This window comes from Thermobia domestica, chromosome 2 (genome assembly GCF_964235325.1).
Source record: "Thermobia domestica chromosome 2, izTheDome1.hap1.1, whole genome shotgun sequence".
NCBI lineage: Eukaryota > Metazoa > Arthropoda > Insecta > Zygentoma > Lepismatidae > Thermobia > Thermobia domestica.
In genome coordinates this window covers 254,635,058-254,648,170 of record NC_137455.1, presented here as the reverse complement: position 1 = coordinate 254,648,170, position 13,113 = coordinate 254,635,058, and the positions used below count along the sequence as shown (strand labels likewise).

The following is a 13,113-nucleotide window of genomic DNA, read 5'->3' as shown; positions in this document are numbered from 1 at the left end:
TATTGGAAAGCCTGCGATAATTAACTCCAATATACAATATAGGAAATAACGGCAGTGGAAATCGAGTATGCATCTCCCAGTTTAACGCGCATACCTTTTTAGCCTTGTTCACAAGGAATTACCACTCGCTGGAAGGTCATGTACTTCGCATCCCATATTAAATTGTAGGTTCACGTCTCATACAGCTTCAGTATTGAAATGGACAATACATTCGAAATCAACCAACCAAAAGAAAAAAATAGTATTTGAATTCCGTATATAGGCGAGCTTATAAGACTTTACAGAATGTTGAGTAAAAAGTTATTTTTAATTCTTTTTGCTTTCTATCTGTAACAAGTTTGTACTTTGTTCCAGAAGTCTCGATGAGCCAAAGAGTGTGCATTCAACTGAATAATGAATAGTTGACTTCCAATTCCATTATGCATTGCTATGCAGACAGAGATCACTATCGCTTATGTGTTTCCACATATTCTTCTGACCATTTTTTGTCGTTTCTTTAAATGATGATTCATAAATGAAAACGCAATAATGGCACAGTACTTAATAGAAACCAGTATATCACTTGGAATAAACAGTATTGGTACACATGTATCATATAGAAATTGAGGAAACTTTCAATGCGAACTACCACTTTCCTCAGAGATTCTTTCTTAAAACATTAATAGCATTTTCATGTTACACCGAGTATCAAAACAAAAAAGTCTCTTCCAGCACAAATTACTCGAGGTTTTCAACAATAAGCGCTGCACTCTATCTTTTTGTCACTAAAGGACATATTTATGGGATGTTAAACTAAAAAAAAAAATCATTTCATTTTAAGCCGGTGGGTGTAGCCGAGCGGTCTGAGACTTTAGGTTGAATATTGTGAGATGAAGCCAATTGCGGTTCAGATCCTTCTGAAGAGTAAGGCCACCATTTTAACTGTCCTCGATATTTCTATGTTCGTATCATGTAGTGTTTGGAATGCTTCGAAAGAACGTGATGGCTCTACTGGCGAATAATACTCCCATTGGGGCGAATTAAAATAAAAAGTGGACGAGCACTTACTTCTGGTGCGTGAGGTCTGTAGTTCGATCTCCAAACAAGTAAGTTCGCGTTGGATTGCATCGTGTCAGTAGATTTTCTCTGGTAATTTTGTGTACTTCCACGTTCCCATTCCACGGATTCTTCCATAATCATTCACTTGCCTTAATATCCATCTACTTTACTGTGAAAAGCATAAACGTGGGACGTTAAACTGAAAGATTTCATTTCATTTTACTTTTTGTGTGGTCCTTTTATCTTTATACGTTGTGATTTATATTTATTGGAAGTTTTATGTGAATACAGAACAAGCCGTAATTAAATTGTGATCAAAATTATACATCTCGACGTGTTCCTAATTACATATCCTAAAGAAGACGTGTTTCCAAGCGTGATAAATGGAACTGACGATTTCTCCAAACTGTTCAAAATAGACGAAGTCTCACCGCATTAGAGATTTATTTTCCGTGGTGGCTGAATCTTCAGTTTCATGATGATATCTCCAGACCTTATACCAATGGATTTCTACCTCTTGGGCTTAAGAAAAAAAAAAAAAAAAAAAAAAACAATCAAACTGGCTCAAAGGTAGAACACCCACTTTCGGCACTAGGAGTTCGTAGTTCGTTCCAAGGCTATGTGAAGTTGTGGTCGAATACTTATCTGATTTAGTCTAGAGGGTATAATCGTGTGACGTAAAAATAATCAAAAACTAATTCAACTGAACTTATAAAATTAGTAGAATCCTCTTTGTGTTCCTGAAGAAAATACCATACAATTTTACGGAGTTCTTGTCAAGTTCCCAATATCAAGGACCCTGAAGGTTTATAATATGTTTAGCAAACAGCTCTTCACTGTTAAAGCTTGAACTTCTATACTTTTAAAAGAAAGGTATTTTATTTTCAATCTTGTAACTTCTTTAGATAATTCATCTGGTTTTTGAGGACCTACCCTAAATTTAAAAAAAAATAGTTTTTTTTAAAAAAAATACACTTACTATAACTACATTTAACTCTAAAAAGAATATACCTATTACAATTGTTATATTTGCAGGTAAATAGAAGTATATTGACCAGTTTTCTCGCTTTTTCAATCTTTTACCTAATACACTATGGAATTGAAACTAGTACAGAATTACAGAAAGGGTGAAAAAGTGCATCACTGTACGTAGTTTCGAATCAGAGATTCTTTGGTGTGGGAGACCCGGGTTCGATTCCCGGCGTTAGCTCATGTGTATCTGATTCCACGTTATCCAATATAGAATCGCTGCAGAAGGACTCTAAACTAAAATTCAAATATAATGAAATCAATTCGAATCAAGGATCTTCGGCGTTTTATCCGCGTGCGTTAACCACTGTGCTACAAATCCGCTCCCTGAACCTCCATACACTCTCACTGCTGAAGTCAACGCTCTTTCACTAGATCCAGCGAGTGAAATAAGTAGTGTAGTGGTTAATGCATCGGCACAGTACAATAAAGATCCCAGGTTTGAGTCCCAATCCAGTCATGCACTTTTTACTTTTTATCATTAAATTCACACCTAGAATTGATGGTAAAAGAATCGCTTGCTCCCTCCAATCGTTAATATAATACTACGCTGTTTTCAAATCTTATTGAAGAAAATGTGGAGATCAAGACAAAATACTTCTATTTACGTACAAAATATAGAAATTGTAATGCTCTGTTTTGTGTTCCGTGCACTTACATTAAAATTCATAAAAAAAGAGGGAGTAATAAACTCAGGATAACTTCCACCAATAATAAAATGTGCTACTTAAGACGTTACAGGTTAAACATAAGACATGTTGCTTAAAATAACTGAAGAAATCCATTAAAGGCAAAGCCCTAAACATGTGAGGACCACTCAGACGTGACCCTCAACGCTTACTGTAAGTCACAGTGCCGATTCCGGAGCCGTCAATGCATTTGGGGAAAATACTAAATGCCATCCCACAAAGAAATACTAAATGTCATCCCATCCCACAAATATTCATATGTCCGTTGAAGTATACAGACATATTTACCTGTTTTCCTAATTATATATTAAGTCTTCATGTTGCCTATTATCCTCACGTATGGAATCTTATCTTTAAAGAAATTGTACGTAGCTTCGCCTTTAAACAATTGATAGTTTTGTACTCACGCACTTCCTCGCCCAAGTACTGAACTTTACACTCGTAGAGAAATAACACATGGTATCTACGCGCCTTCTCGCGCTCATGTACTGTAAAATGTAAGATTATGGAACCCGTGTATGTTACCATTCGCTTTTGTTTATTACTATCAAGCGCGTAGCAGTGGCGTGTTCTTAATATACGCAAGGTAAGCACTGCTTACCTTTAAATTATAAATTAAAATATATAGTAATCATTACTACTTTATTTGCTATAAAAGTTATCTCATTTATCGAAAGCTTTGTATTGTTGTACGTTACCATACGAAACGCTCTCGCTTGCTTCTATTTCTCATCTTCTAGCTGCACTGTAGGGTCATTTACGGCAAGGCTAGCAGAAGCCGTCCGGTGGATCGGATGCGATCGTGTTAGCTCGGTTCCTTTCGTGAAGAAAAGCAATCTTCTTAGTTGCGAAACCTGGTTGCATACTCAGTTTAATCGTAAACCACGTTTTAAACAAAAATTGTGGCTTTTAGTGCTTAATTCTTACAGGTGTATGTATAATATTAAGTGCGTAATACTTAGTGCAAAGTACATTTTTGTATATAAGTGTTAGTTCCAGTGCATCTATTCAATTATTATTGCTCTACGTTTTATAAGAGAGACTTGTTCGCGAGTTGTACTCAAAGGTAAGCAATCCAATAAGTTGCGTTTGCTAGTGGTTCGGCAGGGAGAATGAACATGGATCTCTCTCCTAAATTCAGTGGTGTAGACGGAGAACAGAAGTGCGTGATTTGTGATATATTGCTGAAGAGTTTTGCTTCGCGGAACTTTGAAGAAAAGAAAAACATTATTATGGCAGGCAGACTGACGCACGACATTAATATAACTACTGCTTCAAAAACATGTGTAAGAAAATTTAATATTCAACTTTTTGAAAGCAACGAATGGCTGACCGCTTGCCCAGAAAAACGAAAGCTCTATTGTTGGTGTTGTCTTCTTTTTTCAAAAGAGAAAAGTGTGTGGTCAAGTTGTGGTTACAGTGATATGGGAAACGTTCACAAGGCCATAAAAAAGCATAGTTTAACTCAAAATCATCTTCAGGCCATAATAAATGAGAAAACATTTGGAAAAGCAAGAATAGAGTACATGTTGGATTCTCAGAAGAAAGTGAGGGACTCTCAGCACAACGAACTTGTAAGAAGAAACAGAGAAATAATGAAACGCCTTATTGACATCGTATGTTTCTTAGGTAAACAAGAACTGGCTTTCAGGGGACATGATGAATCATCTGATTCTAGTAACAGAGGAAATTATGTCGAGCTTGTGAAGTTGTTGTGTCAGTACGATGAGAAACTGAGAACATTCGTAGAAAATGGAACAGTATTCACTGGATTGTCAAATATCATACAAAATGATTTAATTGAATCAATCAGTAATATTATGAAGACAAACATTAAAAAAGAAATCCAAGAAACAAAGTTTATAGCTATATCTGTAGACGAAACTACAGACGTCGCTAGTTTGGCTCAGCTTTCTGCAGTCGTGAGATACGTTACAGTAGAAGGGGAAATTCACGAAAGGTTTCTTAGATTTTTAAATATTTCTGAGAATAGGACAGCTGAAGTCTTGTACAATATTGTGAGTGACCTCATGAAAGAATATAACTGTGGAGAAAAGTTGGTCGCGCAAAGTTATGATGGTGCAGCTGTGATGGCGAGTCATTTGAATGGTCTACAAGCTAGAGTAAAATAGACATATCCACAGGCTTTGTTTGTTCACTGTTTTGCTCATAGATTGAATCTAGTTCTCTCTCAGGCAGCATCTCAAGTTAGAGAGTGTCGGATATTTTTCTTAACTCTTAATGGAATTGCTGCATTTTTCTCTACATCTACAAAGAGAACCCACGCTCTAGATGTAGAGATAAAAAAGAGACTGCCTCGTGTTTCACAGACACGTTGGAATTACAATTCTCGTCTTGTTCAAACGATCTATGAGCACAAGAAAGAACTTATGGACCTTTTCGAAATTATTTCCAGCTCCAAAGAGAATTGGGGTCAAGATTGTTTTACAGCAGCTCGGGAAATTTTAAGTACAATGAATGACTTCAACTTCATATTTCTCTTAGAAGTATTTGCCTGTATTTTCCCAGTTACGGATACCCTTTATGATATCTTGCAGACTAAAGCTTCTGACATTGGTTATTGTGTAGATAAAGTGAAGGAATTCGAAAGAGTCCTTCAAAACAAGAGAGAAGTATTTGAGGAATTTTGGACTAAAATACGTGAAGTCCAAGAACCACCAACAAAACGCCAAAAGAGCGCCGGTAGTGTGGATTGCAAAACGCATATAAACGTCTGTATTGTGAAATATTCGACGTAACATTACAGCAACTGAAAGAAAGATTCAGTAATTTGGAGTCCCTGCATTTTCTGGAGTTACTCAATGTTAAGAACTTCCAAAAATACACAACATGTTTTCCAGAAATAGCGCTTCAGTCTTTGAGAGAAACATATGCTGCTGTTTTTGACTTCAGTGCTTTAAGATCACAACTAATTGTGACATATTTGTCGGAAGACATGCATCACAAATCGGTCAATGATCTTCTGCGTTTCGTCAAAACCAATGAGCTGGAGAAGGCATATAGTGAAGTGACAAAGTTATGTGAATTAATTTTAACAATTCCAGCAAGTAGTGCGTAAGTGGAACGAAGTTTTTCAAAATTGAAAAACATTAAGAACTATGCACGCAATACGCAAGGACAGGAAAGACTTACAAATCTATCTCTGATAGCATTGGAGAAGGAACTGTTAACGTCCCTACAACAGCATCAAGAATTTTACGACAGTGTCATAGAAGACTTCGCAAAAACAGAGAGGAGGATTCAACTACACTTCAAATAAAAGAGGTAAGAATTTTATCTTCACTTGTATTTGCGTGCTTCATATTTATTTCTTGCATTTTATCTCTTACTAGTTGTTGTGCTCAGGTACGTACACAGAGGGTGGATCCGGGGGCCCGGACACCCCGCAATTCCGACTTTTCTGTAAATTTAGTCTAATTTTGAGGTGACTTTACAAAAGGTGATATAATTTATCTTCAAACTTTGGTCCCCTCTCAACAAAAATTCTGCGTATGTGCCTGGTTATGTCTAACCCTTCGGCCTTCTGTACACTGTAGGATGAAACCATGCTTAATTAATAGCTCTAATTCTTTACTTGTCCTAATAATAAACAGCAAAAGCACATTCATAGTCAGAATCATTATTATCCATTTTCAAATAATTAAGTTGAAATAATACAGTTTAAGTTGCAATTAAATTTTCTCAATATAAAATGAAATGACTTCTTTTTATTATTTAACGTCCCATATTATGCATTTTAGGCTAAAGAAGGCGAGTAATTTATGAAAGTGAAAAATGGTGAAATTAAATTTTATGTACCCTCCCGTCGGTAATCGAATCCGGGCCCCCATGTACTTTTGGTGCATCTAATAGCCATTGACCAACGGAGAGGACAGGCTTAAGTTTAGCGGGGGGGGGGGAATCGTTGTAATAATTTTATAATTAGGATTGCTTACCCAAACAAAGCCCTTCACCACACGCCACTGGCGCGTAGACGTGGAGTAGGTTGGCAAATTAAATAAAATACTATTTGTTGAAGATTTACAATTGGTAGGAATAAAATTGGTAATCCCACGGATGTAATGGGTGAGTGCATGGGAAAGAAAATATTCCAGCTTTCGGAGAATTTCTGACACATGTAGAAATCTGAAATCACACTTAATTCAACCTAAGGTGCATAAATGTGAAAGCGGTATGGTAGGAATTGATATTTTTTGTGCTACAGAAAATCGTACAATGCTCACAATAAACACAAACCTGTGTTTAGGTTGGCTACAGATGCATAATATACTTTATACTCTCCAGAAACACTTTCTAAGGCAGTAAAAGTGCATTGATAATATATTTTATGAATGTAACTGCACTATCCTAAAATAAGACAGTACACAATAACTCCCTTAAAGAACACTTCGTAAGTCAGTGAGATTACATTTGGTACATACAGAAATTAGTATTTTACGAATTAAAATATGCACATAGAAAATACAATTTAATGGTACAGCAATCAATCGCATGCATATTATCAAGGCTAAACTGCCGCAGATGGTGGCCCCGGATATAAGCTACATGAATCTGTTTCCAACGTTGTATTATAACTTACCTGTTGTTATTTTCACATATCTTACCTACCCGTTTCATTTCTGACCTTCACTATTCACTGTTAATCACAAATATTTTTTTTATTTTCATGCTTTTTTTTTTTTTTTGCTCTTTCCTACACTCGTATACATCAGTATAATATTATGCGCAAAATTAGTACCTTGGAACTGTTAAGTATTGCAAACTATACACTACTCATTAATGACTAAAACAATGCGGACGATTGTCATGTCTTCCCGAAGTGTAAGGTTAAAATTACACTGAAATTGCATCACCTGTGCGTAATGTAATGTCACGTGGCATTTAGTCCACTGCACACACAACTTTATTGATAAAAAAGTTATTTACTTACGCTATGAAACATAGTTGAGCGAGCGTCAGCGAACAAAAGGGGTTAACGCTCGGCAGGGCTCCTCTTGTTCCATGTTGACCTTAATGATAATACAGCAAAATGCATATCCCAAGTTAGTTAATAAGACAGCGCGTTTGAAACACTGTCAGATCATGCTCTACTACCAAATCACTTTATATTTCATCAATCTACAAACACATACAGTCCACAATTGTTTTCTTCCTTTTTAATCAGCCTACAATGATGACATCTCTAACATTTGTTACTCTCATTATCACATTTAGTCTCATACTGTTCATTTCTTCCTAAGCTTTGTATATCCGCGGCAGTGAACTTATTATAAATCAGTGCGAAGTAACTTGGGCATGCACTAGTAAAATAAGAATACAGAATGTCTTAGAAAATTATTTCAAGCAAGAAACTTACATTAAAATATTTAATTTAATTTGCCGACTTATTGTAGAGCTGCATGCGACTTCCTATGCCACATATAAATCTCACTTCGTACCATGTAGGTTTACTTTCGGCGCTCCACTTGAAATAATTGTTAAAAATTAGAATCGAGTCACTAATTTATGTCACTATGTATATACTTGAAGAATGTACTCGAAACTACACACCGAAACTCGACTCCAATTCGAGTTGAGTTGGAGGAAATTTTCCGAGTCGAGTTCTCGGGTCGAGCTCAGAGATGTCTGTTTCTAGTCGAATCGAGTGTCAAAGAAAACTCGCTCGAACTCACTCGTGTCCATCCCTACGAGTAACGCAGAATGGCATTTTATCAATGTTACATTATATGAAAATGTTCATATATCAAGTAAAAATTTGTCCTTGCATTTACATAAAGCGATTCATAACGTGCAATAATAATAATAATAATAATAATAATAATAATAATAATAATAATAATAATAATAATAATAATAATAATAATAATAATAATAATAACAATAATAATAATAGCGGTAGTAATATTAGTACGGAAAATTGAAGTCATATTTTTTTCACATTTTTAAAGTTTCGGACCTAAAAGTAACGCGTTACTTTCGAAGTAAAGTAACAGTTACTTTTTGAGGCAAATAACGCGTTACTAATGCGTCACATTTTAAGAGAAAGTAAAGTAACTTGTAACGCGTTACATTTTTACAAGTAACGTACCCAACACTGTACATGACGTAGAAATTCTACGGCGTCTAATAAGTTTACAGTTCACTTATAGATGTAGTCACTCATTTTAATCTTGAAATTACCACTTTTGTAGCTACCTATTCTACTTCTGAGGCCTATTGAGCCTCTGAGAGATGATTTATATATCTAAAACTGACAAGTACTAATAAAAATTAGTTCTTACCTTACAGTTATTATTTGGAACATAAATGATCTTTTAAAACCAAACGTCCATTTTTCTTCCTTTTCCATCAATGGAAATCTTGGAAAACTGAAACACTAGAATTGTTCATTACGACAAGTGCGCAACATTTGTTCCAATAACTTTGAAATAAAAACAACACTGGTTTCAGTTTAATCCTAAAATAAAATCGTAACTCTATTTCGCTGGATCCGTAACCAACAGTAAACACACACACACACACACACACACACACAGAGACACACACACACACACACACAATCAAATCATGCGGTTTGCCTATTCAATATGAAGTCACGCAATTTTTGCGAGTCAATGCGAAGGGTTTGTAATCTAGGTGCCATTGGTGTTGCTTAAATCCTTATGCGAACAATTCCACACATACATCAGTTCATCAGATAATTCTGTATGTGCTTTGGCATGTGCATTCTGTGCTTTACAACTTGTATCATAGTGACATGTAAAGTGAATAAGGCAATGTAAAAAATTTTTCTCGACATGAAAAAAATATTGCTTTGATGCTAATTAATTTTTCAAAAAATGTACTTTTGTTTGTTTTTAAATTATACTACACTACCATATTTTACAGTATATGTATAAGATGAATATTTGCTAAAATCAATCAATCTATTTAGCAAATATTGTTCTAATACAAGTATTTATAGTTTCCAGCATAATTGAAGAGATACCAGCATATTTTCCAACCAAGCAGCAACACATGCTACAAATCAGCAAGCTAATCTTTTTTTTTTTTTTTTTTTGTAAGTTACCTAAATGCGAAAAACGGAAAATTTTGAATTTCTTTTCGGAAAAATGGAAGACGGAGAATTTTACTTAAAACAGAAAATTTTCCAGATACTTTAAAACTATGTTTCCGAAAACGGTAGAAATGGACATTGTTTCTCAGATAATCGGAATTCGGAAAGTTTTTCCCGAAAAGAGAAATAAACTTCGGATTTTTTCGAAAATCGAAAAACCAAAATGGGTACACACTAAATTTTCGGAAAAAGATTTTTCGCATATCTGAAAACGAAAAGTTTACGAAAAATTGGAAAACGGAAAATTTTCTGGAAAATCGAGAAACAAGAAAGTCATCGATAATCAAAAAAATTCTCGGTAAACAGAAAATCAGCAAAACTTTGTTTTCAAAACCGAAAAAATTAGAAAATGGCCATTCATAAACTTACATAACTTTGATAATTATTTTGCAAATATATCATTCCATTTCCTCTTACTTATATACAACACAGATATTTTGTACTAGGAGTATACGTATAGAATAAATATCTGCAGTAGCCAATTGATATGTTTAGCAAATCATATAGTTTGTAGTACATGTAGTTTGTAGTATCCAGCAAAGATTACGAGATGCCAGATTTTTTATGGAGATAATTTTCCAGCTGGAAAGCAGCAAGGAACCTTGGATATTTTCCCAGCTAAAATGGATCCAGTAGTTTCCAGCAAGAAAACCTACCACTTCCTCAATAATCAGCATGTTCCAACAAGATTTTTTGCTGGTTCAAGCAAAGATTTCAACCTGGGTAGCCTCGGTATATTTTCTTGAGACGTTAAATTGAAATATTTCATTTCATTTGTATAAATTCTCATGAAATGACCAACTTGAAATGAATGATCCAAATATTTAAAACAAAATACAAATATGTACAAATTCTTATGGAAATAGATGTGTACTGAACTCACTCAGATAGTCCTCAAAGCGGTCATTGTCCATTGCTGTGAAGAAGAAGAATGGAATCCACACTCTCACTGCTCAAACTTTCACTCACAGATAAGCTAAGCATGTTTGTTTCGGTTAGGTTTGGTTTTCCACTCTTCTACACAATTAAATTTACTCTCAATTGCACAATGATAATCAGATTTTTGTTTGGGTGTCTCAAGCTACAAGTTTAGATGTGCTTTATAAGTTCTCCAGAAAGAACCGTTCGATAAATATAATTGTACAGTGTATTTACAAACTGAGGCCCGAGAAATATGTTGTATATTTATAAATGTAAGGCCCGAATCCGAAGTGATCTATGGTTTGTAGACTCGAGCCCAGCTCATAAGCCGGGTAGGGACCAATCCCGTGCATACCTCTAACTTGAGGTGCCTCCCAACACACCCTGGGGTTTGCAGGACTGTTATCGTCATTACTGCTTCGAAAATAATCTGAGAACGCCTACCTTGTTAAAGGATAGGAAAAGGTGTAAGTTAATGGAAGAGATTTAGCGAGCATGATGGATAAAATAAAGTTTCCTGTCTAATGCGTGTAACTTCAGCAGCATGATTTATCGCATAACCTGACTGTTCCTTTTCCTATTAACCAATGGTGGCAGCTGATTTTGGTGTATTCTGAGATTTTTTTAAAATGTGTATTAGCCAAGATTGAGTAAACTGCAATGCATCACAGACATCATACGTTTGAGTGTGATGTACTTTGGAAATATTCTAGGATTGATTCGAAAGGTTCATTCAACCACTCAGAGAATATGTCGGTTACTGCACAATATTTATTTTTCTTTACATGCCTTGACGTGGTCATTTTTGTTTTCAATAGAATAGTGTGAGCAGATTTCAAAATGTTTCCTAGTTTTGATCATTTCGTGTAACATAAACTTCATTTTTTGTAACTTCGCAAATTGTTTTATTGCACTCAATGGTCAAAATTGTGGTCCTCCCTAATTTCTAGTATTAACATTGCTGATCACCTTCTATTTGTCTCCATAAACAGCAGAAAAATGCCCATATCCTTTCCTAGCTTCAATAAAAAGCTATCCAAAATCTTGCATTAATTTTGCAATAATCAAATATTCAACAGAGGCTGAATTATGCAATCACAACAACATACCCCTGGAAGCTTTCAGGAAAATTGTCACTATTTTTCCCTGTAGAAATCATACTAGTTTTAGCTACTACATCGGCTTCTCATTAATCAAATAGATATCCAACTGTTTAGGTTATACGCGAGAACAAAGAATCTCAAAAGCATACACATGCCCTCTGTTAGTTTCACTGGAATCGACTAGAGAAAAGAGCATTCATCGAGAAAAGTTTCCGCGGAGCCTCTTTACTTTGGAAATTGAAAGAAATCAGTCAATATCGTTTTAAATCATTACTTTACGAATGATCTTACTCCTTCTCAGAGTTTAACTATGACCTTTCACTTTCCAAAGCAATACCACAGCATTTGATGCACACCTTTTCTTCTAGAAGTTAGGGTAAAATATATTGTCTACTTCAGAACAAACACAAGTTCAGAACCTTACGTACGGAGAAACTACTGAAATAGTTTGCAGATGTTTTCTTCAGTTACTGGCATGGCAAAAGTTTAGAAGATGCATTCAACTGCAACAAAAAGGCACAAGAGGGCTGAGAAAAAAGAGAAAACGGTGTGCAGTTAGCGAGGGAGAGTTTTCCATTAAGCGATTAAATACAGTCCAGCAAATCTTATTATCTGATGTAATTGGAATGTTTCCAAAGAGCTGAAAGTTCGCATTTGTGTCTGTAACATTTGGAGGTGCTTCACACCCTATGCCTTTTCTTCACAGTTTCATATTTGTGTATCCGGCACTTAGATTCAGTTCTCGAACCAGTAAAGAAGAGAAAGTTGCTTTCAGGTTCAACAACAAACAGAACAAACAATAAAATTGTAAGTATTATTCCAGTAAATGGGTTCAGTCACATAGCAAAATGAAAGTAAAGAACTGAACTCAATTCACATGTTTATTTTGTAATATTTATAGAATAAAAGGTAAATTAAGTACAAGAGCTTTTATCTGTAATGTATGTATAAAAGTTGTCTACAATAAAGATTTAATGCTTGCTTGAGCAACAGTTAGAAAATCATTGGTGTTAGTTTGTTCTTAGTCACAAATGTACCTAAACATTTGTACATTTGAATTTTGGTAGATGGAAACATTGTGTCCCAATTTATTTACGAAACAAACGTTTACTCCTGACAAGATTGTTCTGCTTACCTTTAGGGGTTTTCTTGATGTAAATTGTTGTGTTACGTGAAGTATGCTAAAATTGTGTCG

General features: G+C 35.1%; 1 protein-coding gene across 1 annotated transcript; it reads left to right on the top strand.

Moving 5' to 3' along the window:
• Positions 1 to 3,874: 3,874 nt before the first annotated feature.
• LOC145679392 (zinc finger MYM-type protein 1-like) lies at positions 3,875 to 4,888 on the top strand. The gene has a single exon (XM_081749975.1). It carries the CDS (start codon positions 3,875 to 3,877, stop codon positions 4,886 to 4,888), a length of 1,014 nt encoding a protein of 337 aa, XP_081606101.1.
• Positions 4,889 to 13,113: the final 8,225 nt, after the last annotated feature.

What these genes read in the sequence shown, in the direction of transcription:
- LOC145679392 (XM_081749975.1), top strand. Translation starts at nt 3,875, where the DNA reads ATGGATCTCTCTCCTAAATTCAGTGGTGTAGACGGAGAACAGAAGTGC.